Source organism: Chinchilla lanigera, unplaced genomic scaffold (genome assembly GCF_000276665.1).
Source record: "Chinchilla lanigera isolate Chin_1 unplaced genomic scaffold, ChiLan1.0 scaffold00066, whole genome shotgun sequence".
NCBI lineage: Eukaryota > Metazoa > Chordata > Mammalia > Rodentia > Chinchillidae > Chinchilla > Chinchilla lanigera.
Window position 1 is genome coordinate 8,831,759 of NW_004955467.1, and position 25,048 is coordinate 8,856,806.

General features: G+C 52.0%; 2 protein-coding genes, 1 long non-coding RNA gene and 5 other non-coding genes across 9 annotated transcripts in view; 3 read left to right on the forward strand and 5 right to left on the reverse strand.

Moving 5' to 3' along the window:
- Positions 1-4,391: 4,391 nt before the first annotated feature.
- Trnag-gcc lies at positions 4,392-4,462 on the reverse strand. Its single transcript has one exon. It is a non-coding gene; the product is annotated as a tRNA-Gly (tRNA).
- A 1,674-nt stretch (positions 4,463-6,136) lies between these two features.
- Positions 6,137-9,304, forward strand: Hes7 (hes family bHLH transcription factor 7). The gene is made up of 4 exons (XM_005399434.2): positions 6,137-6,182; positions 7,282-7,377; positions 7,924-8,011; positions 8,331-9,304. Exons 1-4 carry the CDS (start codon positions 6,141-6,143, stop codon positions 8,762-8,764), a joined length of 660 nt encoding a protein of 219 aa, XP_005399491.1. The 5' UTR covers positions 6,137-6,140; the 3' UTR covers positions 8,765-9,304.
- Positions 9,305-9,344: 40 nt separating this feature from the next.
- Positions 9,345-9,431, reverse strand: Trnar-ucu. The gene is given in 2 exon segments: positions 9,345-9,380; positions 9,395-9,431. It is a non-coding gene; the product is annotated as a tRNA-Arg (tRNA).
- Positions 9,432-9,964: 533 nt separating this feature from the next.
- On the forward strand, positions 9,965-10,046 carry Trnal-uag. Its single transcript has one exon. It is a non-coding gene; the product is annotated as a tRNA-Leu (tRNA).
- Positions 10,047-10,501: 455 nt separating this feature from the next.
- On the reverse strand, positions 10,502-10,573 carry Trnaq-cug. Its single transcript has one exon. It is a non-coding gene; the product is annotated as a tRNA-Gln (tRNA).
- A 742-nt stretch (positions 10,574-11,315) lies between these two features.
- Positions 11,316-13,425, reverse strand: LOC106150194. 2 transcript variants are annotated; one of them, XR_001236866.1, is made up of 3 exons: positions 13,336-13,425; positions 12,751-12,848; positions 11,316-12,517 (listed from the first exon to the last, which is right to left on the reverse strand). It is a non-coding gene; the product is annotated as an uncharacterized LOC106150194 (long non-coding RNA). The 2 variants fall into 2 exon arrangements; XR_001236865.1 differs by having other exon boundaries at positions 11,316-12,611.
- Positions 12,119-12,191, reverse strand: Trnak-uuu. The gene has a single exon. It is a non-coding gene; the product is annotated as a tRNA-Lys (tRNA).
- Aloxe3 (arachidonate lipoxygenase 3) overlaps positions 13,047-25,048 on the forward strand; it is a 24,426-nt gene continuing 12,424 nt past the window's right edge. Inside the window, exons 1-12 of the mRNA XM_005399436.2 lie at positions 13,047-13,443; positions 14,019-14,223; positions 15,323-15,404; positions 16,507-16,626; positions 16,956-17,081; positions 19,647-19,750; positions 20,254-20,426; positions 21,120-21,263; positions 21,378-21,581; positions 21,677-21,763; positions 22,183-22,352; positions 22,945-23,066. Of these exons, the coding sequence (XP_005399493.1) occupies positions 13,297-13,443; positions 14,019-14,223; positions 15,323-15,404; positions 16,507-16,626; positions 16,956-17,081; positions 19,647-19,750; positions 20,254-20,426; positions 21,120-21,263; positions 21,378-21,581; positions 21,677-21,763; positions 22,183-22,352; positions 22,945-23,066 (1,684 nt within the window). The 5' untranslated portion in view covers positions 13,047-13,296. The remainder of the gene's footprint in view (positions 13,444-14,018; positions 14,224-15,322; positions 15,405-16,506; positions 16,627-16,955; positions 17,082-19,646; positions 19,751-20,253; positions 20,427-21,119; positions 21,264-21,377; positions 21,582-21,676; positions 21,764-22,182; positions 22,353-22,944; positions 23,067-25,048) is intronic.

A 25,048-nucleotide genomic window follows, 5' to 3' on the forward strand; every position in this document is an offset into this window, starting at 1 on the left:
GACTTGAGAGCTGGCCTGGAGCCTAGAGATTGGTCAGGCTTCCTCCCATGGCCTGGGAGCCTGGTCCTCCTACCTCCTAGCCTCCCAGCCCCCAGGGCTCAGCCCTTCAGGAACTCTCCTACCCAGGGGGTCCCAGGAAGCCAGCCTCCCCTTTGAAGAACTGAAGAGGGGGAAGCAAGCCTTGGAACCCAGGCCTGGAGAGCAGTCAGTGGGAGAGAGGAAGTTGAGACCCCCTCCCCAGCTGTGCCTTCCATGTTCCTCCGCCCTGCCTCCCTGGCTGCTTTCCAGGGCCAGGCAGCAGCTCCCCTCCTGCCACACCACTGGCTGCCGCCACCATGGTCCACTGAGGAGAGGGCAGCCAGCCAGAGGCTGGGAGTCCAGTTGCCTGGACACACCCTGTTAGGCTACTATATACACAGTCACAACCAGAACACTCAGAAGCACCGACTCTCACTGACACAGAGGTATATGACCTGCATGGAGAATCCCACCGTCACCCTCAGATGCAGGCAGACTGGTGACAGGGGTGGGAGCCTCTCACAGGCCACACCTGCGGCAGAGCAGTGGGCTGGAGGAAATCACCCAGCCTGTCCAGCTGGTCTAACCTGGGTGCAGCTCTAGGTTTTTAAGGGCCTGAAGATTCTGCAATTTAAAAAAAGTACAAAAAGTATTATTTAGAGCAAAACAAGAACACAACAATTTACAAATTTAAAAAGCTGACAAGTAAAGCCAGGACTGGTGGCACACTCCTGTCATCCCAGCACTCCAGGAGGCTGAGACAAGAGAATCACAAGTTAAGCCCAATTTAGTGAGACTGTCTCAAAAAATAAAAAGGGCTGGGTGTGGTGGCACACACCTGTAATCCCAGCACTCAGGAGGCTGAGGCAGGAGGATCACTTTGAGTTCAAGGCCAGCCTGGGCTACAAAGTAAGTCCAAGACCAGCCTGAACTGCATAGCGAAACTTTGTCTCAAAAAGACAAAATGAAATGAAACAAAATAAAAAGGGTTGGCGAGGTAGCTCAGTAGTTGAATACTCCTAGGTTCAATCTCCAGTACTGAAAACAAGATAATGATAATAATAATTTTAAAAATAAACTGGATGTGGTAGTACACACCTGTACTCCCAGCACTCTGGGAGGCTGAGGCAGGAGGATCACAAATTCAAGCCCAGTCTGGGGGAACTTAAGACACTTAGCAGATCCCGTCTCAATGAAAAAAACAAAAGGTCAAATGTCACCAAGTCCAGAAAAATAACTTAATTAATACCGTGTAGGTAGTATTAACTGCCTACACACCTCTATAATACTCTCCACAGAATAGCTGTTCACTCTGTATATTTCAAATCTTGCTGCTCCTCTGCCATCTAGGTACTTCATAGTACCAAGAGCCACGGGACACTGTCATATCACACATGAGGTCTCTCTCTGTACCCTCACAGGGAACAATGACCATTGTCTTCTGGAAGCCACTCCTACACCAGGTGGCTAGGCTAAGGTGAGGATATGTGAAAATTGTGGGCATATATCCCAGGAAACTGCAAATCCAATTTCTCACCTTCTCCGTAACCAGACCCCCAAGTCCAATACCAGGGCAAGAGCACAATGGAGAGGCAGCTGGAGGAGTAGAAAGAGAGCACTTCTGGTTTTGTTTTTTTGAGACAGGGTCTCGCTATGTAGTTCAGGCTGGCCTTGAGCTCACTTTGTAGCCCAGGCTGGTCTCAAACTCACAAGGATCCTCCTGCCTCAGCCTCTTGAGTGCTGGGACTATAGGCATGTACCACCACGTCTGGCAAGCACTTGTGTTTTTTTTTTTGTTTGTTTGTTTTTTAAGCACTCGTGGTTAAAAGAGCTGATGTTTGAGAAATTGACAGAAATCCCAGGCCCCATCAACACCTTGCTGGAGCCTTCCCAGGGTTTGTGTAAGGAAGAGTTAGTGGATTTCATTAGCTTCCTGGTGACTTGACCTGTGCCCTTGAAATTCTTGGTCCACATCTCAGATGAGCTCTCAGCCTGCTTAGAAAGTCTATATTCACAGCCTAGGTAGATTTTCTACCTTTCAAAACGAGGACTTCATGTCTTTCTCTTCAAAGGATTCAAAGCACTTTGGTGCTGATGGAAATACCCAAGATTTCTGGTGACAGTGGGTAGACACCAGTGCAGTGGAGAAAACAGGGAAGTGGGGGAAACCCCTTTCCTACAGTGGGGAGGGCACAGCAGGTGTGGGTCAACGGGCATGGGAAAGAGGAAGCCTCTTCTGGAGAACAATGGACCAAGGTAGGACACCAAAGTTACTCAGTTTTTATTTTGGGGAGATTGGGGGGATCTCGCCATGGCCTTGAACTTCTAGGCTCAAACGATCCTTTTGCTTCAGCTTTCTGAGGAGGCCAGTGTCACTGTGCCTAGCTGCAAAGTGATTTTTGAGACAGAAACTAGACAACATAGCTTTCCTGGTGGATATTCTCTGCTGGCTTCCCACTGCACTTAGACTAAAACCCAAGCGCCTCTGCGGCCCTGTGCGACCCACCATGCCTCTCCTGTCTGTCTCCACTGCTTCCAAATTCTCAAGCCCAGATTCTTTGGCCGTCTTTCTCTAGCTCCCACCAGCAAAGCCTTCTTCTAGCTCATGGACTTTGACGCTGCTGTCTCTTTTTACCGGGACTCAAGCTGACAACATTGGGTCCCATTATCACCTCTTCCTAGACCACCTCTTGCTGAGGAGCAAGAGTACAGTAGCACCACGGTATACTCTAGCGAGTCATTGCCAGGGAAAGGATGACCTGCAGTGGTTCACGTAGGTGGAGCTCACGAAGGTGAGAAATTGGATTTGCAGTTTCCTGGGATATATGCCCACAATTTACTCAGATGGGCTCTGAGTAACTTTGTCAGTTACAGACCCGAAAGACTGCATTGGCCGGTTCACGTAGGTGGAGCTCCAGCCTTATAACCATTTGAAGTTATCCTGTAACAGCTTCTCTTTTCTTGGTTATTGTCTGTCTTGCCACTGTAATGTAAGCTTCAGGAACACCCAGACCGGATGTGCCTTCTATACCTAACAATACCCAATGCATAAGATGCACTGAATAAACATCGACTTGGTGAATAAATGCAGCAGCTGCGCCCACAGATGCACAGATGCTCAGAGCGTTTTAGTTTCCTTCTGGGACCTCTGTAAGACTTACAGCCCAGAGGAGAGCGTGGCCTGTCATCGCCACAATCCTGACAGTGAGCCAGACTCTTGGCCCAGAGGGAACCGGCTGAAAGAGGTAGGAGACAGAAACCGGGGACAGAGACAGAGATAGAGGGAGACCAAGATACACAAAGACTGGAACCCAGCCTCGGCGCCCGGAGAGCAGTCGAAGAGCCCCCGGAGGAGGGGCGCGGAGAGGGGCGGAACGCGCCGGAGGGGAGCGGAAGCGGGCGGCGGAGTGTGGGACCCGCGCCGCCGGGTCCCGCGCACAAGTGGCCTCGGCAGGTGGCCGCGCCCCTCCAGCCCGCCTGCCGGCGCGACGCGTGCGGGATCAAAGCGGCCGGGAAGGGGCGGGGCGGGGAGGTGTCGGGAACCTGGAGGTGCAAGAGCGCGAGCTTCCCTGGGGCTGGCCGGAGCGTGGGAGCGCACAATCCCGGGCGGCGACAGACCGGAGACACTCGGAGACACAGGCAGAGAGATGGGGAGCAAGGGGAGAGATTCGAGGGGCCAGACTTGGAGGCCAGAAGCAGAGGCCGTAGAGACCACTAAAGACTGAGAGCAAAGAGACCCCGAGCAGCAGTCGTTAAGAGATCTGGAAACACTGAGAGATAGTCACCAAGAAGTCATCAGAGACCCGAAAGACTGCGAGACAAAAAAGGCCCAAGCCCAGGGGAAAAGGAAGTGCACTTCCAGGGTCTCGCTGTGCAGTTCAGGCTGGCCTGAGCTCACTTTGTAGCCAAGGATGGCTTCAAACTCACAACGATCCTCCTGCCTCAGCCTCCCTAGTGCTGGGATTACAGGCGTGAGCCACCATGTCCGGTTCAGAGAGCAGAAAATAAGAGGAGGAGGAAGAGAGGTGGAAAGAAAGGCAAGGAAGTTAGAGAGTAGTGGGCGGGGAGAACATCCCTCCCTGCCGAGGGTCGAGAGGACCCCCGGGGTAGGGATCCGAGTGCAGCGTCCTTTCTCAGGGTCACGCCTGTGGAGGCGCGGGCCAGGGGTGGAGGGAGGGGTGTGGAGGCTCAGGACCCTCAAACTGGAAGGAGGGGCATGTGAGGACCTAAGAAATGAGGCTTTGGATCTCGAGCTTCCAATTTTGCAAGAGTCAAAGGCTACAGTGAACACTAGATAGAACTGTTTAAACCAATACGCCATATTAAAAATATGACCAATGAATTTTTCCTCTTTATAAAAGGAACACACACACTGCATTGGCCGGGAATCGAACCCGGGCCTCCCGCGTGGCAGGCGAGAATTCTACCACTGAACCACCAATGCAAGCGACAGAAATCGTTCTCCCAGTTCCAGCTTTGTAGGAAGCTGAGGCTAACGCCCCTGGGCAGACAGCAGAGGCTGCACATTCAGGGAAGAGATGGCCCGCAATGGTTCTCGTGGGTGGGGCTCTGGGTCATTCTTCCTCTCGCCTGGATCCGGCCACCCTGCCATAAACCCACTCCATATGGCCAGGGGCGGCCCCACACCCGGGTGCGAACAGCTCAGGGCCCCGAGCCTCGCGTGCAGGTGAGAAAAACTCAACTCGAGCCCAGGTTCCCAAGGAGGGGGGCAGCGGGGGCTGCTGAGGCCACACATCTGCCCTCCCATTTGGCGGAGATAGGGGAGGTGGGATGTGCTGAGGGCCCTGATCCCAAATGGAAGTCCCCTCCTGAAGATCTGGGATCCTCCAGGTTCGGTCTTTAGCAAGAAAGTTTTTTTTCCCCCCCCTGCGAAAAAAACCAAGTTGTGGAGGAGGCTCAGGAAGGACTTGGAGGAAACCCCACTTTCCTCTCACTTGGCAACTATCTTCTATCTCGGTTTGTAACCCTGTCTTTCTGTGTACTTGTCCGTGGCACTCTTTGTCCCATTAAATCTCACTTACCTTCTCAGGCACTTCGTCCTGAAGTCTTCAAGTGTTCACGCATCCTTCTGGAGAGAAGGTCATGCTGTTGGTTTGAGGTGAGTGTTGATCCCTTTTTTTGCATCCCTTTCTTGTACCTTTAGGAAAACTGCCTGCTCCCTGCTCGCCTACAGTTAGGAAGGGCCTTCATATGCAAGCAACACGGGTACCCATGTATGAAGTTTCCCATTAGCTACGTTCCTGAGTTAATTCTTGAATTAAATACTTGTAAGTAGAGAGATCTTTCTACTCCGACTCAGACTTTAAAGATTTGATTCTTTTTCCTCAAAGCGCTCCTTGCTTTCCCTTAGTCCAGTCATCTCCAAGGAAATCCTTTTCCAGGAGCACCCACCTCCTTTGCTTTTATAATAGCTTGATGACACATCGCCTTTCCCCACTAGATCTGCAAGGATAAGCTAGACCTCTCCCGCATTTCAATTTGAACTACTCAAACCTAGACCAGTGCCCTGTGCACACAGACAGCGCTCAGATAATGGGCGAATTGAACAGTGCACCTCTTCCACCGCCAGGCAGAGAGCCCCAGTTGAAGTAGAGGTTCACAGTTATTCCCTTGGGTTACACAGTTATTCCCTATATCGACCAAGAGGGGAGTTTGGGTGACAATTTACAGTACTTAGCCTGAAGGCTGAGAGGCGCTAATTTTATTTAAGTGTTCTTGGGGGAACAGCGAACCTCCAAGAAAGCTGCCACTCTAGGAAACTCTCTGAATTTCACCTCTGAGTTCTGTCCCCAATACTGAAACTCTATCTCTCCATCCTCCCTTCTGCTGTGTCCCCTCCTCGTTATACAGCCTTACGGTCCTTAAACCAGCCAGTGCTTATTCGGCCCTTATTTCCCAATTCTCAGGCCAGTTCCTCTCCTTCCCCGCCCCCCTTGTCTCCTGGCCTTTCCGGGAGCCTCGTGCCGGGGGTCCTGGCCCCGCAGGATCCAGGTGCTTGCCGAAGGGGGCGGGGCCGTGGCCTATCCCTCCTACCCCAGCTCCGCGGGATATAAAGACCAAGGCAAGCGCGGCCCCGGTCCGCGCCAGGGTCCGGAGGAGCAATGGTCACCCGAGATAGAGCTGAGAATAGGGACGGCCCCAAGGTGAGAGGCGGGAGGGGAGGGAGCAGAGGTCCTCGGTCCGGCCTGGGAGCTTGGGCCCTGACACCGTGGATCAAGGGTGAAGATGGGGACACAGGGCTGAAAGGGGAGAGGTGCCCGGGGTGGGGAGGATCCAAGGAGCCAGGCGCTGCAGAGAAAGCTGCAAAGTTTGATGAAGAAAGAGAGACAGGGTCAGAGCAGGACGTGTGAGAGCGGCGGAAGCAGAGGTCTAGGGAACTGGGTAAAGCGGCACCTTGTGGGGGAGGGAGGACCAGAATTTCAGTAAAATGAGCAAGAGGGAACCAAGGAAAGGGGTTGGGAAGAGAGAGAGAGAAGAGAGAAGAGAAGAGAAGAGAGAGAAAGAGAAGAGAGAAGAAAAAGAGAGGAGAAAGAGAAGAGAAGGGAAGGGAAAGGAAGGGAAGGGAAGAGAAGAGAAGAGAAGAGAAGAGAAGAGAAGAGAAGAGAAGAGAAGAGAAGAGAAGAGAAGAGAAGAGAAAACGGAACGGAAGAGAAGGGAAGAGGAGACAGAGAAGAGAAGAGATGAACAGGCCCTAGCTCCACGGGGGCTGTGAGCCAGAGCTGACCTAAAGTAGTCCTTGCAGAAGGCGTCGGGGATGGGTTCCAGAGGTCCCCGATGGAAGACTTCCGGAAAAGCAGTGAAGGGGCCGGTCTGAGGGAGAAAAGGGAGAGCGGTCGCGCTAGGTGTCTCCCTTTCTACACTCAGGGCCGCCCGCTCTGAGTCCCGCACCGTGCAGCGCGCTTGCCTGGGCACAAAGAGGGTCCTCAGAGTTCTCCACTGAGACAGAGACTGCACAAGACGGAGACGTAGAGAGAAAGAGGAGAGACACAGAATGGGGAGGAGGGAGGACGAGACTCAGAGAGAATACGGAAGACCCGGGAGAGAGAGGAGGCGAGCTTCAGGAAGGGATCCCAGGAGCCGTGGGAGGGCGGGGAGTGGGGAGGGAGGGGACGGCCCGGCCCTAGGCAATCTGGGGTCCTGGGAAAGTGGAAGAAGGCTCTCCCAGCGGCGGGATCCGGACGCCGGCGCGGCGGCGCTGAGTCTCGGTCCGGTCGGCCCGCTCTCCCTTCCCGCTGGTCGTAGATGCTGAAGCCGCTAGTGGAGAAGCGGCGCCGGGACCGCATCAACCGCAGCCTGGAAGAGCTACGGCTGCTGCTGCTGGAGCGGACCCGGGACCAGGTCAGTCCCTCCGCTAGGTCCGGACTCCCAAGGATCCGATTCCCCCTTCCCAGGGCTTCCCACTGGGCTAGGGACATAGGCTGCAGGGGCAACCCTGGCCCCAAGGTATCCCTGACCCGAGCCCGGTCCTTGGGATGCCACTTCAGACTCCCTCTAGTTCTCAGAACGCCGGGTCTGTAAATTCCCCGTCTGGTTCTGTAAATTTCGCTTCCAGGGTGGATCAATCACCCCGTGTCTCTCTGAATGTCCCCTTCCCCTCCCTGACACCTCCAGATCAGCCAGCTTCAGTTCTGCGGCAGTTTTCACCCCCTGGGTAGCCATTTCCGCCCCCCTCCTCACACGCTGGGTGCTGGTCCCATGCCCTCGGCTTGGACAGTTTCGTCTCAGGGTGGGACAGGACCTTTCTTGGTCATCTCACTCCACATCCGGTCGCGCGTTCTGGGGGCACCGCCAGCTACAGTATCCGCCCCTCCCTTCTTCTCCCTGCCACTTTCCCCCTCTCTCCCCACCCCTTTCTGTCTCTGCGCCCTCCCCGCCCGTCTGTAGAACCTCCGGAACCCGAAGTTGGAGAAAGCAGAGATACTGGAGTTCGCCGTGGGCTACTTGAGGGAGCGAAGCCGGGTGGAGCCCCCGGGTACAGAGCGGGGGTGGGGCAGCGGAGGGTGGGGGACCCCTGGAGGCTCGGCTGGGGAAGCTGGGGCAGCCCTGCGGTGGACGGTGGGCTTGGGGGGCGGCAGACTCTGCTCCTAGGCGAGGTTAATAATACCCGCGCGTGTCTGTGTCTGTGTCTGTGTCTCCCTCATTTCTTCTCTCTGTCCATCCATCCGGCTTCCTGTCTCTGTGCGCCCGTCCGACCTCGGTACCTCTGCGCCCCGCCCCTTCCCTCACCCCTGCTGGGTCCCTGCCCTGCCGGTCTGTCTTCCCGCTGGCCGCCTCCGCCTCCGCGGCTCCAGGGGTTCCCCGGTCCCCAGTCCAGGACGCCGAGGCGCTCGCCAGCTGCTACTTGTCCGGCTTCCGCGAATGCCTGCTCCGCTTGGCAGCCTTCGCGCACGACGCCAGCCCGGCCGCCCGCGCCCAGCTCTTCTCCGCGCTGCACGGCTACCTGCGCCCCAAACCGCCTCGGCCGGAGCCCGTAGATCCGAGGCCCCCAATGTCGCGTCCACCGCTGGACCCCGCCACACCAGCTCTTGGCCCCGCGCTGCACCAGGGCCCCCCTAGCCCGCGCTGCGCTTGGTCCCCATCCCTCTGCTCCCCTAGCGCCTGGGATTCTGGCGCGCCGGCGCCCCTCACCGGACTGCTGCCGCCGCCGCCGCCGCCTTACAGACAAGACGGGGCTCCCAAGGCCCCGCCGCTCCCGCCGCCCGCTTTCTGGAGACCTTGGCCCTGAGCTCAGGGGGGATGGGGGCGGGAGCGGGGGCTGGGAGTGGGGTAGAGACTCCAGCCCGAGGGCAGCAGAGGGATCCGGGCGTCCGGGCGAGGTGTTGGGGAGGGCAGCGGGGCGCGGGGGCTCAGCGCGTGGGTGAGATGTGGTCTATATTAGAGTATCTATATAAATATATATTCCCTGATTCCTGTCCCTTTTCCCCGACCCCCTCCACCCTGCTTCTAGGATTGTACCCTCTGCTCCAGCTCAGTCCTAGTCCTTTCCCAAGTCCCTAGTGCATGGAATAAAGTGGTTATTAAATCCCCGTGTGTCCCGGAGCCAGGGCCCTGCCTTTATCTCGGCGTCCACGCCCACTTTCCCTTCCTTTCTGTCTTCTACCCGTAGTCCTGCTCTCCATGGCCCAAGTCCCAGGGCAAACAGGTAAGTAAAGAGAGCAGAGCAGAGACTAAGGTTAGGTCTGAAACCAAGTGGGAAGCGCAGAGATAGGGTAGGGGAAAAGAGATGGGCCTTTAAGAAAAGCCAGGTAAAAAGGAAAGAAAGGAAAAAAAAAAAAAAAAAAAAAAAAAAACTTTTGAAATAAAATCGACTCTGGTGGGATTCGAACCCACAACCTTTGAATCGCTTTTTTATTACTAGAAGTCCAATGCGCTATCCATTGCGCCACAGAGCCACCTGGCGGGTGGTAGCGTCTCGCAGCTTACGGGTAGTAGCAAGTTGAAGGGGCAGGGTAAGGGAGTGAATGTACGTGGAAATTGGGCGGAGCGTACCAGGAATGCGAGGTTAGGCTCTCTGAGGCCAGTTGGGGGGTGGGGGTGGGGGTGGGGTGAAAGATAAACTGCGTAAAGTACGTGAGCCAGGTGGGAGTGAGGGAGCGCAAGCGTGCAAGAAACAGGGAGGGAGAGCAAACGAACGAGAGCGAGCATGAGAGTGCAAAGCTCCGGCTGCCCGCTAGGGGAGTGCTTCCGGCTCAGACGCACTGCACTCTCAGATGTGGCCCCAGCAAATAAACTTGTTTTGTTGTAAATTTCTGTGTGTCTGTTTTCTCCGGGCTCATCTTTTCTCGCCACGTGGTCCAGGGTCTCGATGGTTCTCCTGTCCTAATTTGAAGAACGTGGAAAAGGAAATCAATTCAATGTTGTCATCACCTTAACTTCTGCCTTCTACTCTCTTAGGAGGATAGCGGGGACCCTCCATTTTCATGCAGGTAGCGTGGCCGAGCGGTCTAAGGCGCTGGATTTAGGCTCCAGTCTCTTCGGAGGCGTGGGTTCGAATCCCACCGCTGCCAGGCCAAGGTTTTCTTTTTTTGTTTTTTCTTTTTTTTAAATGCTCCTTTTTACGAGGACCTTATAAGCAGATTCACTGTCGACTTGCTCCTGTTTGGTCTTCCAGACGGAAGACTAATGGGGTCAGCGACCACACTCTAAACCAAGATATGGTGGAAACTGCCGAAATAACCTTTATTTCTTTGTAACTGATCTATTTTAACATGTTCAAATATAACATTCTTATCTCAGTACCATTTCATATATATAAATATAAATATATGTATATATATGTGTGTATATGATTTCCTGTATTTCTCTCCTCCATGTATTACGGTGATTTGAATTACCCACCATGAGGCAAGAACAAGCTTCTAAGTTGCTTGTGGTTTGAGATTCATTTCTGGTGAAGAGGATGTTGTACACAACGCAACAAATAATATATTTATATTTTACTAAGGACAGACCTGAAAATCAAAGGTTCCACCGAGATTTGAACTCGGATCGCTGGATTCAGAGTCCAGAGTGCTAACCATTACACCATGGAACCTACACTGCACTGTTTTCCTCAAACTTTATACATTACTCAATTTTCTATTCTGCCTGTCTTCCCCAACCCTGTCACTTAGCCAAAATGCAATTACAGAGCTGAGTATAGTAGACAACACTCCTGAGCACCTGAAATTTGAACCATTATATACTTTCAGCTACTAAGATTGAAGGCTGTACGAAAAAGACAAAATTTCATTAATATTTAAAAAATATTGTTAGGCTGTAACTACTTGTTAAATCCTTCTTGAGTATCTCTGTCTTCCTGAGAAACCACTTTGAAGATACCACCATGTATTACAGCAACCATTGATATTTTCCTACTAATCTATCCATAACTCTCTAATGTTTGTATTGTTCCTATGCTATTTCGTAAATGTATGTATGTTTATTATTATGTGTTTCCTACAACAACCACTGAGAATAGTTAATGATTATTCAATAGGTCACTCATGTATAGCTCTATTTATTTTCTTTAGAAGCCACTTTGAAGATACCAAAGTATAGTACAACTATTGATAATCTCCTACCTCTTTTGTCTGTAAAATTTTGTCTGATAATCTCCTACCTCTTTTGTCACTATTATTTGTCTATTTGTTTTCCTGAGAAACTATCTTGTAGATAACAATATGTAAAACAATAACCACTGATAATTTCCTACCACTTTGTCTGTAATTTGGTAAGCCCCTCCTATTATTATGTTATCCTTCTTTTACTCTTTAAAATAAAAAATAAAAAATAAAAATATTGATTGCAAGTTAAGATTTTGGCATATTTGGTTAAGTAAATATATTATTATGATTAATTTCTCCGAATATTTTACTCTTTTTGATGTAGCTCCTACAAAGTTTGCACTTGCATACATAGTTTGCAGAAATACTACTCTAAAACATCTCCTCTTTATTGTTCTAAATGATGCCAGGCACAGAAAGACAAATACCGTATGATCTAATCTATTTGTGGAATTTAAAGCAATCAGACTCACAGAAGCGAAGAGTGGAATGATGGTTAGGAGAGCCGTGCTGATCTGCTGATGACTATCAGAAGGTACAAAGCTTTAAGTGCACTGGAGAAATAATTTTTTAATGTTTGGTGCAGTCGAATGCTCTACTCTTGAGCTATACCCCCTTTAATGTTTATTATACAGCATAGCGACTATAGTTAAGAATTATGGATTATATATCTCAAAGTTGCTGGGCGTAAATTTCAAATGTTCCCTCCACAAATAAAATTGAGTTGATAAATGTTAATTAGCTTCATTTGGCTAGTCCGCATGTAGATATAACTGTGTACCTTATAAAGATATACAATAAAAATTTGTCAGTTTACAGTAAAAACATTAATAAACCAAGATCATAATGTTTAAAAAGTGTTTCCCTCCACTGTCATTCGTTACAACTTCAGAAATAAACTAAGACCATTTTCTTTTGACAAAATACAATTATTTTTACAACTACTGTTACTCGTTTTCGTTGCTTCATTGAAAATAGCCCCGCATACCTATTCACCCAAACGCCGCTCTTTTCAGTGAGATAAAAAGCTACAACGCCCGAACAGGGACTTGAACCCTGGACCCTCAGATTAAAAGTCTGATGCTCTACCGACTGAGCTATCCGGGCTCTTAGTGACATGCTCTTCTTCTCTGTAAAAGAGTTCTTTGCAGAACCTACAACCAAGCATGCCTCTGAACACAGAACAACAGACTCTGAAGAAGTGTGAGCACCCCGCCGCGGCTGATTACATTTTCCTGCCTTCTGCCTCATTTCCCCGCGGACTCTGGGATGCAGGAGCTGGAGCGTCGGAGGCTGGTTCAGTAACTTGCGGAGTCAGGACCCGCCGCGCGGGGCCGCTGCGGACTTCTGTCTTCCCACGCTGGGAGGTTGCTCCCTGGAGACTGTGACCCAAATCTCGGATCCTCCGGGCGCCTGGGCTCCCTCCCACAGAACTGCGGGATCAGGGCAGACATGGAACGCAAAGAATGCCACACGAGGCCTCCGCACGCTTTGCGCCAAGGACTCCACTTTGTCTCCTGAGCGGCCCTATCACAAGGGAGAGACTGCGGTGGGGCGTGCCAAAGGAGGGGGACAGACACCGAGCGTGGGGAGGGGATGGATGTGTGGGGTGGCAGGAGAGCTGCCCCTGACCCTCCTATCATGCTGAGGTGTGTGTACGACTCACCTGCACGTGGCTGCAGTCACTTGCGATGTATGACTGAATGCGGCTCAGGTGTGCTTAGTGAGTCACACGTGGGTGATTCACATGTCGGACAGTTCTGGCTGGGAGACAGGAGAAAGGGTCTTGGGGAAAACTGGAGAGTGGGTGGACAAGGGCCCTAGAGTGTCAGTCGAGTGCCTGACTAGGCGGAAGGCAATGTACCAATCATATAGGCATCACCTCCTCTGTGCTTACGTTTCAGTATTTTGTTCCTCCCTCCGCAGTGGACCTAGACTTCTGATATTTATCTAGTTAGTCAGCCAGAGGGACCGGCTGTGCCAGAGGCAAGCAAACAAGTGTTGGGGCGCAAGACTGGGTGGGGAGGGTGAACCAAAGCAACCCGGCCGGAGCTTCGGTGAGAGAGAGCTCAGGAGCATCCCAGAGACTGCTGGGTCCTTCCTCGGTCCTACCTTTCCCCAGCCCCCTCGCACCCACCCAGCAGCCCACCCCGTTCGGGTGGCTCACCTCCTCCAGGCCAGCGTTGCTGGGCACCCGCCCTTCCCTCCCATCATGGCAGTGTACCGCCTGTGTGTGACCACTGGTTCCTACCTGAAGGCCGGCACAATGGACAACATCTCTGCCACGCTGGTGGGCACGTGTGGCGAGAGTCCCAAGCAGCGGCTGGATCGGGTGGGCAGAGACTTCGCCCCCGGATCGGTGAGTGTAAACGGAGAGAGGTGGGGACTCTGAGGGGAAGAGCTGGTAGGAGACCCTGACGGGGGGGAGGATCTTTCTTGCCCAACTCATCAAATCCTGCTAATCCAGGATTTGCTCACATGGACCTGGTCAGCACTTTTTTTGTGTTCTCTGCGGTTTCTGGGATGACGAACCCTACCCAGGTGGGGCTAAGGGAGAGGAGCACTGGGCAGGGATCCGGACTTCCTTTGGCTTCCCCGTCCCTCGAGTAATTGACAGGGGCTTTGAGCCAGTCCCTTCCCTTCCCAGCCTGGGTTTCCCCTTCTCTGGAGGGGGTCTGCCCCCCTTACAGTGCAGCTATTTGTAGGTGGCTGCACAAGGGTGCCCCGCTGGCCGAGGTGGCTGGGGAAATCCAGGGACGCTCTGCTCGCACACCACCAGGGGTCCTGCCTCCTCCTGGATGGAGGCCTTTTTCTCGTTCATAAAAAGGCACTGCCTGGGTCAGCATAGACAGAGGGGTCCTGCACCCGGCAGGGGGCAAAGATGGCCTTAATAGTTCCCTGCCTCTCACGTGCTTGCTCCATTGCTGACCTCAGGTGCAGAAGTACAAGGTGCGCTGCTCAGCAGAGCTGGGTGAGCTCTTGCTGCTGCGGCTACACAAGGAGCGCTTCGCTTTCTTCCGAAAAGATTCCTGGTACTGCAGCCACATCACTGTCACTGCCCCAGATGGCACTGTCATCCCCTTTCCCTGTTACCAGTGGATTGAGGGTTACTGCACCATGGAGCTGCGTCCAGGAACAGGTGGGTCAGTGGTGAAGGCTGCGCTGTACTGTGGAAGTCTTTGGGATTAGGAATGGGGTGGCCCAGAGCCCACAGTATAGAGAATAGGGTTGGCTTTAGGAATGTGAAGCCCCCAAGTAGATACATTATGAAAGTTTGTCATTAAAGCCCTGAAATGCAGGGACTTTGGGGGCAGTATTTACCCCTCCAGAGGCACACATAGATATACTCACTTGCATGCTTGTATAAACATACACTCACATAGGCCAAGCAGTCTGCTTTCCAGAGACTTCCCCAGAGAATTCCTCTGGAGTCCAGGGAGAAATTAACTTGCAAGCTAATTAGACCTCAATAGAATTCCTCAATGTTTAGAGAATTCAGCTGGAGATGCCCTGTGCCTTCTTTCTGGCTTTTCTACCAAGGATGAAGTCCCTTGGCTGATGAATTAGTTTCCCTTGTTGAATTTCTGGGGAATTTCTAGGATGCTGGGCTCCAGTGTCTTCTGACTCCAGATCTGTCTGGCCAGTGGAGGCAACATTAGAGCTGTTCTCTGCACTGAGATGAGTCTCGGGGAGGAGAAATGGACATTTTAGGTCAAAGCAAGGCAGGTTAACATTACTCTGTGGCCCACAGTGACTTCTTCATAGACTTCGCTGTAAAACCCCATCATCATCACAGCGCCTCCAAAACTTTCCAAAATATATTTGTTCCTCACCAAGTGCATGTTATAGGCATAGTGCCAGGTACCACGCAAGATGCTGGGAATACAAAACATGAATGCAGCATGACTTGTGCCTTTAAGGAGTTTCCAGTTTAGGGAGAAGGTATACATGCAACACTTAGGAAGACTGTTATAATTTGAGGGTGCAGTTGTCTCAGATCCCTGATGAATGACAAAGAGCACAAGGCTATCCCCCATCCAACTCACATGGAGGTGGTTGTGGGACTGGGCTCAAGGGATAGGGGATTTAGGCAAGATTTGCAGGAGGGGGTGTGGTTTGAAAACAGATTTAGATGAAGTCTTGTCCCCCCCCCACACACACCCCCCTGTGCGGAGAATCGAACTCTCGACCTTGAGCTTGCCAGGCAGGCCAGCCCAAGTGATTTTCATTCCCCACAGCAAGAACCATTTGTCAGGACTCCCTCCCTCTGCTTCTGGATCACAGAAAGCGTGAGCTCCAGGCCCGACAAGAATGCTATCGGTAAGAGTGTCCTAATTTAACTTCTTTCCGCATGATTATTCTGACCTCAGCCTTAATCAGATTATTCCTGTGATTGAGTCCCAGCATTGGGATCCCAACTCTGGTAAAGACTCTTATTTAAACCTAACCCTAGTCTAATAGTGACCCTGAGTCTGGATCCAAAAACTAGTATCAGCAATTATCTCTGGCTAGAAATGTAGCTATAGCTCAGTAGTAGAGCACTTGCCTAGAATGGACAAGGCTTGGGTTTCATTCCCACACTCAGACAAAATGAAAACAAAATAAACATACAAAAAATCCAGTAACTATCCCAGTATCACCAATGAATCCATACTCAACTCCCAAATATCCCTGAGGTAACCCAGATGCAATATCACAAATGACTCTGTCCGAGTATTTACCAATCTCAATCTATCGTCAGGCTCATCCTCAAACCCGTCATGATGTTAATCTCAGCACACACTGCTTTCTAAACCAGTGTGGGCATTTATGTCCTCCTCAGATGCTATCCTGAGGGCTGGGGTATAGATCAGTGGCATGCTCAAGGCCCTGGACTCAATTCCCCAGCCACTGCAAATTCTAATTTGAAGCCCAATGCATTAGTGGAGAAAATCCAGTTCTCTGTCACATATCTAGAAAATGGATGGTCTCTGGAGTGTTAATCTGAAATCATGTCTTGGGGCTGGGGATTTAGCTCAGCGGCAAAGCGCCTGCCTGGCAAGCGCAAGGTCGTGAGTTCAGTTCCTGGTACCAGAAAAAACCAAAACCAAAAAAAAAAAAAAAAACAAAAAACAAAAAACTGAAATCATGTCTTCAAAACTTGAAGTCTGAGGTGGGTGTGGTGGTTCATGCGTCTAATCCTAGGAGCATGAAAGGCTGGGGTGGGAGGATTGTAAATTGGAGCACAGCTTGGGCAATTGAGCAATTTAGTGAGGACTTGTCTCAGAAAAGAGGGGGAAAAATAGGTGCTGAGACAGTGCAAAGACGCTGGGTTCAACTCCCAATACCACTACCAACAAACAAATAAAAATAAAAAAGTTAAACCTGTTTATCTCAAGCTTGACCTGCCATCTCTGCTTGATCTGCCTCTTTTTGTGGGCAGCTGGAAGATCTACACCCCTGGCTTCCCTCGAATGGTGGATGTCAGCAGCTTTGAGGAGATAGAGTCAGATAAGAAATTTGCCTTGACCAAGACAATACCTTGTGCAGACCAGGGTGACAGGTGAGGACTGAGCCTTGGGAAGGAGATAGCGGGGAGTGAAGTGGAGGGTCAGATGGGAGGATGAGTCCAGGCAGCCTGGAAGGAGGAGTTGGGACCTATAACAAATACAGTTTCATTCAAGTGTCAGGAAAAGAAAGGACTGGGAATGGGGTCCTGCAGAGATGACAAAAGTGAGAAGGTCATTTTAGATCTGGAGCAGAAAGGGCAGGGGAAGAGCCAGGAGCGAGGGGGAACCTGGGTGCAGGGTGGGGACTGAGGGAAGGAATGGAGAGGCGAGGGTTGCAGGTCCTACTGACTGGCTTCTGTCTTTCTACTCCCCTCACCCCCAGCCCTGGGAATCGGTACCTGCCTGGATTCCCCATGAAAATTGACATCCCATCCCTGCTGCACATGGAGCCCAACATCCGCTACTCAGCCACCAAGACGGCCTCGTTGCTCTTCAATGCCATCCCTGCGTGAGACCACCGTCCTCTCCACACTCTTGCTCAGTGCCCTGTCCCTTTGCGCACACTGCACGTCTCTGCCCCATTTCCTCTGCCTCTCACCCTCACACTCCCTCTTCTTGTCCCCCAGTGTCCCTTTCCCTTGTCCCTTAGTCTCTGTTCCTTCACATACTTTGCACCTTTCAGAGCAAGCACCTAGTCCAGCACAGCGTGGTCCCAAGAACTGGGGCCATGTCTAGTAAGACAGAGAAGTCTGGTGCTTCGTTTAAGCTAGACAACTTCAGGTTCAGGTCCTAGAATGCATATTTTCTAGCTGTATACCCTTGATTTTCACTCAGTCTCTAAACTGTTAACTGTCACTTGTTAGATGACAAATAACATCTATCACTACCTCAGAGACTTTGAGAAAAATGAGATAACTACACAGGACAAAATAATCTCTCAATAGGGGTTCCTTAGTAGTAGTATTTGAGAACAGGCTTTGGCTGGGAGGAATTCACAGCTTCACTTAGGAAGCATGAATGCAGATAATTAGCTGTCAGAGCAGTCATTAGCAGTTTAAGTAACATAAACAGCTGGGGCTCTAAGTGCATGTGGCTGGAGGGAGGAGTTCAGTTAACCCCCCGCGTGCCTAGAAAGGACAGGGGTCATCTGGGTCCAGGTGGTAGCTCTGGTGGAGAGAAGAGATAAGGGGACAGTAGGCAGGTCCCACCGTCTAAACTCAGGTTACAGTTGATCAACTGCTTAGGTGGGCCCACGAGACTCAGTTGGCCAACCGAGCACGGGCTGCATGTGGAGACCCAGAGGAAGCCAGGACAAGGCCTTGGGCCTCATCTCCTGGACTTCTGTGTGTGTGTGTGTGTGTGTGTGTGTGTGTTTTTCTTTTGAGACATGGTCTCACTGTGTAGCACAGGCCGGCCTTGAACACCCTTATGAAGCCCAGGCTGGCCTCGAACTCAGGGTGATGCTCTTGCCTCAGCCTCCAGAGTGCTGGAATGACAGGTGTGGGCCACCATGTCCCACTCAACCTCTGTGCTTGGAATGATTATTTCTGAAGATGAGTGGGACAGGAAGAGGGCATGAGGGGTGAACAGGAGCTCAAGAGCATCTCAGGTGGATAGAGTATGCACATGTGGCCCAGTCTCCAGAGAAAGAACAGGTTGTGAGGCCCTAGCAGGACTGAAGGGTTGGAAGAGCTTCTGAGAAGGTAGCGCATGCTCTTAGACTGGTTCCCAGATGGGAGTGGAGGTGTAGGCAGAAAAGAGCCTAGATGACCACAGGGACTACCAGTGTGGGCTCTGAGAAGAGCCAGTGGGAGCAGGGAGCTGTTCAGAGAGCTGAGTATGGGGCATCTGCACAGGGTTCGGAAGGACATTTGTGGATGGCACTTGCAAAGTGCTTCCTTAGCTTCTGCTGTCACGGTGGAGTTCCTGGCACTTTTTCCTCATCTCCCGGGTTTTGATTTGCAGGCACTGAGCAAATGTTTGTACAGTGAGTGAGCAAGCACTTTGTGGTATAGGTGATCTCGACCCTGCGCCTGTCAGATCGTTACCCCCCCCCCTCGTGCCCTCTGCCTTCCCCAGCTGCCCACAGACTTTAGGGCACATTAATGTCTTTATACAACCTGCCTTACTGACTGATCGCTACAAGCCTACCTGTTCTGGGCTCCCTTCCCTTCCCTTGGTTCAGCACACTTGGTGAGCGGTTATTAGGAGCAGGGTGTGTTGGGGCACACAGAGCCAGGACCTTCCTCTAGGGAGCTCACAGCCTAATGGACGATGTCATATGTGTCCTATGTTTATAATGTCATGCAGGGAATGGTGAGTGTTTCGTGAAAGACCCAAGCTGTGTGTTTTGGGGAGGGCCAGACAAGGCTGCATAAAGGACTCTGTGTCTTAGATGTATCTAGAAGAACAGATAGACCTCATATAGTAGGAGATGGCTTTCTGGGAGAGATCTAGCTGGAGCAGAGCCCTGGAAGTGAGGGAAAGCCATTTAATTTCAGCCACTTCCTCCATTATAAAATGATACTCACTGGAAAAAAAGCCACTATAAACATTCATAAAGAAGGGCCAACCCTCTGCTTGCCTATTCCACTTTCGACAGTCCAGTGGTATACAAAGTATGTGCCTGGTTACGTTTGTAAAGCAGGCCTTGGCTGGCCTTGTCTAGAGCACAGGGTGAGAGAAACAGTGGAAAACTTGGTAGAAACTGGTCTGTGGGTAACTTCACAGATGAGCCAGGCTCCACAGCTGGGGTTTTGTCCTGTAGGTCAGGGGTTGCGTAGGGTGAAGGCCTTTGATAAGAATGACACTTGGAGAAAGCAGCCAAAACCCCAGGAGGGTGGCTTGTCTGCACCAGGGGGTCAGGGGCATCAGTCACTCCTCCCAGGGTGGTTGTATTTGAACCAGGAACTCCTCAGGCTAACAGAGCGTCACAGAAGTACTAGGCTTATTTCCCGTGTGGATCCTTAGGCACCTGTACTGTAGGGGATGACCTCCTCAGTTCTTTCCAGATTGTGGGCACAGTGGCTTCAACAGCCCCCAGCACCCATTCTCATCGTCCCTTCCCCCTCAGGTCCTTGGGCATGAAGATTCGAGGGCTGCTGGACCGCAAGGGCTCCTGGAAGAAGCTGGATGACATGCGGAATATCTTCTGGTGCCACAAGACCTTCACTACAGGTGTGGACAGTCAGGCAGGGGATGCCTATCCTTCACCTTGCCTCACGCCAGACTCCTTCCTCCTGTCCCAGTCTTCCCTGGGAGACTGCTGGATTTGAGTGGGAGATGCTCCTGGTTTCACTGGTGGGATCACCCAGATTCCCCTGGGAACCCAGGCACCTCCTCTGATGGGGAGGGTAAGAATATGTTAGTGAGAATCCTGATTAGGAGCACACAGCTCATTCCCTACCAGATGTTCTACCTACCAGATTCCTACCTACCAGATGTTCTGGGCTTTGGGGTCAGAAGGGCTTAGGTTCAAACCCCTGCTCTGCCACTCAGGTGAGCAAGTCACTCCATCTCTCAGACCCTTAGCATTCAATCCAGCATTCAATCAAAGATGTACCTACCTCATTAAGATACCGGGAGAAAACCTAAGCCACAGCGATGAGCTAAGGGCTGGATGGGACCAGAATCTAGAACAGTAATCTCCAGACCTGCTAGTCCTCTCTCTTGCTCCTTAGAGTATGTCACAGAACACTGGTGTGAGGACAACTTCTTTGGGTACCAGTACCTGAATGGCGTCAACCCTGTCATGCTCCATTGCCTCTCCAGCTTGCCCAGCAAGCTGCCCGTCACCAATGACATGGTGGCCCCCTTGCTGGGACCAGACACCTGTCTGCAGACAGAGCTAGAGGTGGGTGAGGACCAGTAGTGGGCTTGATAGAAGGGAGGCAACCGGGGGGCCATTATGGATGAGGGATGAACGTGGACAAGAATGGCCTAGGCCTGAGGCCTTATCCCCTGTGCAGCCCGTGCCTGCACCTTCCAAGTTGAGCAGATAGGGACTAGGGCCAGATGGGGCCTCTTGTAGGGCCTCAAAAATCCCGGATGCTGAGGCCTGAAAAACAGGCCAATGGAACAGGCCTCCAGATGGAGCTGGAACAGTCGTGGAGGACTAGGAACTCTGAGGGCATGGGGGTAGGTGACGAGCCACTCTCTCTGGGGCAGCCATGCCCCAGACATTTTCAGCAGTTAGTTAATTCTCACTGTGTGTTGGTTTTGTTATTGTTGAATATATTGAGGTCAAATCTCAAAGGGGGAGGTGACAGTAGGAAGGACCAGGTGTGGAAGGACAGAGGACACTGGATTGTCCTGGATGCTGGAGAGAGATCAGGTGAGAGGTTGCGCAAGGCGCTGGAGAGAGACTCATCTGGACCTCATTCTGCACATTCTGGGAAGGGTGCGGTACCCAGAGTTGGCTCTGAGCCCAGGCATCAAGAATTGCTGAGGCCGCACTGGGGACCTTAGCTCGTTCCTGTGGCACAAACTGAGAGGGAAGCAGAGCGCGGGTGTGAAGAGCGCGCTAAGAGTCTGTGCACCTTTCCAGAGGGGCAACATCTTCCTGGCCGACTACTGGATCCTGGAGGACGCCCCAGTCCACTGTTTAAACGGCCGTCAGCAATATGTGGCTGCCCCACTCTGCCTGCTGTGGCTCAACCCCCAGGGGGCGCTGCTGCCCTTGGCCATCCAGGTGAGCCAGGGGCGGGGATTTGGGCGGGGATTTGGCGGGGGTGGGTGGGTAGGGGGTGGCTCCCGGGACAGACAGCCTCGGCCCCACCTCCTTATTACTCTCGCTCACTCGCAGCTCAGCCAAACCCCCGGGCCCGATAGCCCCATCTTTCTGCCCACTGACTCCGAGTGGGACTGGCTGCTGGCCAAGACATGGGTGCGTAACTCTGAGTTCTTGGTGCACGAGAACAACACGCACTTTTTGTGCACGCATTTGCTGTGCGAGGCCTTCTCCATGGCCACGCTGCGTCAGCTGCCGCTCTGCCATCCTATCTTCAAGGTCAGTGCCACGCAGGGAAGGGGTCAAGCGGGGGGGGGGGCGCGAGCGGCCTTCTTCCTTGACTTTGGACTCATGTGACCTCGTTTTGCTCGCAGCTCCTGCTTCCCCACACTCGCTACACGCTGCAGGTGAACACCATTGCCAGGGCCACGCTGCTCAATCCAGAGGGCCTCGTGGACCAGGTGCGGCCTCCTTAGCCTGGGAGAATGACCTTTCTGGCCCCGCCCCTGAGGATGCTTTGCCCGGTCCACAAGCTGGAGACCGGGTCCGCAATCTCCACCTGCCCCTTCCCGCAAGCCCCGCCCTCCCCGCTTGCTCCGCCCACGAGCTCCACTCGGGACTTCCACCCCCTCACGCCGCGGTTTCGCGGGCAGGGTTGCCTCAGCCCCAGTGCCACCTTCAGAGGAGGCGGGGCCCAGCCCGGTTCTCGCTGCTCCGGCTTTCAGTGTATTCTTTTCTTATCAAATATCTGAGGAGCTCTACTATGCACATAGTAGGGCCGCAGCCCACGCAGACTGCACTGAGGCAGGCCCATATGGGTGTCCCCGGGCCCTGGGTGGAGGTTGGGCCAGCCCGGAGCCGAGCTGTGCTGTGTCTACAGGTCACGTCCATCGGGAGGCGTGGCCTCATCTACCTCATGAGGACAGGTCTGGCCCACTTCACCTACACCAATTTCTGCCTTCCGGATAGCCTGCGAGCCCGTGGCGTCCTCACAGTCCCTAACTATTACTACCGAGATGACGGCCTGAAGATCTGGGCAGCCATTGAGAGGTGCGAGCCCAGCAGGGCAGCCCTCTAGCCTCACCAGGGCTGTGCCATGCCGGCCGGGGCTTTTGGGGCTGGGGATCCCGGGTGTCCCTAGACTCCAGCCAGCATAGGGACTGCCCAAGGGTAGGATTTGGAGTTGGGGTCCCCTGTGAAATGGTTGGTAGATGTGAGCTACAGAGGGGTGGGCGCAGGCAATACAGTGGAGGAGGAGAAAAGAGGGGCTGGGCTGTCCAACAGCTAAGGATGGCTGGCGACTCCAGGCCCACAAGCAGGCAGGCAGGGCTTCCTCCTCAGGGTGGCTGAGCGCCCAGGAAGGGGAGCATGAGGCAGACTCTTCCCTGTGGATTCTCCCCCAGGCCTCTGTGCGGGAAGGAGGCCCACAGCCTTCTTGATTCAGGATCAGGGATGGGACCTGAGGGAAGCCTGGATACTGGGGTTCCAACTGGAACAGGGGGTCCCCACTGAATCTCCATGAACTCTCAGTGAACTCGGGCCATCTGCCTCTCCCCAGCCTGAGTGGTAGTTGGCTTTGGTGTGTGGCCGGGCCGGGCCGGGCCAAGGTTCCTCCAGAGACACCAGCATCTCTTTCCTGCAGCTTTGTCTCAGAAATCGTGGGCTACTATTACCCCAGTGATGATTCGGTGCAGCAGGACTTGGAGCTGCAAGCTTGGGTCGGCGAGATTTTTACTCAGGCGTTCTTGGGCCGGGAGAGCTCAGGTATCTCCTCTCTGCCCTCCACCCTCATTAGTAACTGAATTCTTAGTTCCTCTTTGCAGCAGTTCTTCTTCTCCTTATATTTTGCCTTTGAAACCCATACTACAGGCAGCGGATATAGCTCAGCGGCACAAGCGACTGCCTAGCAAACGGAAAGTTCTGAGTTCCATTCCCGGTACCAAAAAAAAAAAAAAAAAAAAAACAACCCATACTACTACTCTCCCACTTATCAGATGAGGAAGCGCGAACAGAGAAGGCTGCAAAAGCAGGATCCCAATTTCAGTTATTTTCCAGACCCTTGCTTTTCAACAGTGCCTCACATTTACACAAAGCCATCCATTCGTCCCTGCTTGCTGAGCTCTGTCGGTATGCAGCATGTGGTGGGAGGCATCTCTGACTTCAAAGTGTTGTGGAAGCTTCTCATATCCTCTTATGCCTGTTCTGCCAAGCGGACCCTCTAGTCACCAATCTCTGTTCACTTCATAGAGCGGGTCTTCCTGCCGCCAGACTCGTGATTCATACCTTGCATCCAGCCTCTGCTCTCCCCTGTCTTCTGACACTGGCCGAGAGGCTTCTGTGAACCATCCCTCCCAGCGGGGCCCCCAGCCTCCATTCCTTAAGCTCAGTTCCAGGCAGATGCCCCAGGCCACCTTTCTTTGTTTGGCCTGCCCTCTGCTGGGGTGGGGTGGGGGAGGATGTGGCCTTTTGAGCCTGCAGCTTCTTCCTGGGTCCTAGCCATCTCCCTGTCCCAGCTCTTGGCTTGTCTTGGTTTTCTGATTCCTCTTTCTAATTCTCCCTAATGGGCTATATCCAGCTCCTGTTCCAGGCTGATTTCCATATCTTTCCAACCCTGTTGGAAATCTCACATCTTTCCAACTCTGAAGGACTTTTCTTTTTGCTACCTCACTTTGACCCTTAACTCTGACCCGCATTCTGACCCAGTACATGAAAATTACAAATTTTCATTTTACAGAGTGGCCTTGCTTAAGTTAAAGTGATTCAAATGTCCACCCCCCAGGTCCCCTAGCCCTGGTCTTAGGCTTCTCTCGGCAGGGATGTAGGTTTCAGCTGGCTTAATGCTTCTGGTTGCATACAGAGGAATGGTGGTGGGGATGTCTCAGATCATCTGCAGATAGTACAGCTGTTGTAGTCCTAACTGAGGTGGGCTCAGAGCTTTGCCTTGCTTTTAAACAAAGTATCAAGCATACTGGACAATAGAGAATTTAATATAATCAGCACCTATTTACCTACCCATTAAGTTTAACACTGGGCAACATTTTGCCATATTGATTAATCTGTTGCTTTTGTTTATTGCTGAAGTCTTGTGAAGTAAGTTGCAGTCATCTTATTTCACCTTGGTTAATATGCCCTTTTAATAATGACATTTTCCTACAGCTGTAATCCCAGTACTCTAGGAGGCTGAGGCTTGAGCTCAGCCTGGGCAATTTAGTGACTTAGTGAGACCCTGTCTCAAAAGCAAAAACAAAAACAAAAACAAAAACTAAAGGGCTGAGATATACTCAGTTCAACCCCCAATATTGGGGAAAAAAGACATTTTTCTACATAACAACTTTACACTTAGCTTTTCCTTTCTTTTTTTTTTTTGAGGTCTTGGGAACGGAACCCAAGGCCTTGCACTTCACGTACTCAGCTACATTCAAATCCCTAAACAAAACTGACAATAATTTCTAATGTCATCCTCTCTTAAAATTTTTTCAAATTTAAATTTCTTGTGGTTTAGGGGATGGAGTCCAGGGTCTTGCCCATCCTAGACAAGTGTTGTACCGCTGAGCTATGTCCCCATCCCTGTACTTAACAAGATTACCAATCTCTGGTGTCACCTTCATATCTAATACATGCTCAAATATCCCCAGTTGCCCTTTTTTCTCCCAGTGGCTCCCTATTGATTCAGAAGCCAATTAAGGACCATAATTTGTTACTTGGTTTGACTCTAAAGTCTTTTTAAACTTAGAAGAGTACCTCTT

Bases quoted from the DNA above. Each gene is read 5' to 3' on its own strand.
- Hes7 (XM_005399434.2), top strand. From the start codon at position 6,141: ATGGTCACCCGAGATAGAGCTGAGAATAGGGACGGCCCCAAG. The intron at 7,378-7,923 runs GTCAGTCCCTCC...GCCCGTCTGTAG, and splicing joins TGGAGCGGACCCGGGACCAG to AACCTCCGGAACCCGAAGTT. The intron at 8,012-8,330 runs GTACAGAGCGGG...CCGCGGCTCCAG, and splicing joins AAGCCGGGTGGAGCCCCCGG to GGGTTCCCCGGTCCCCAGTC.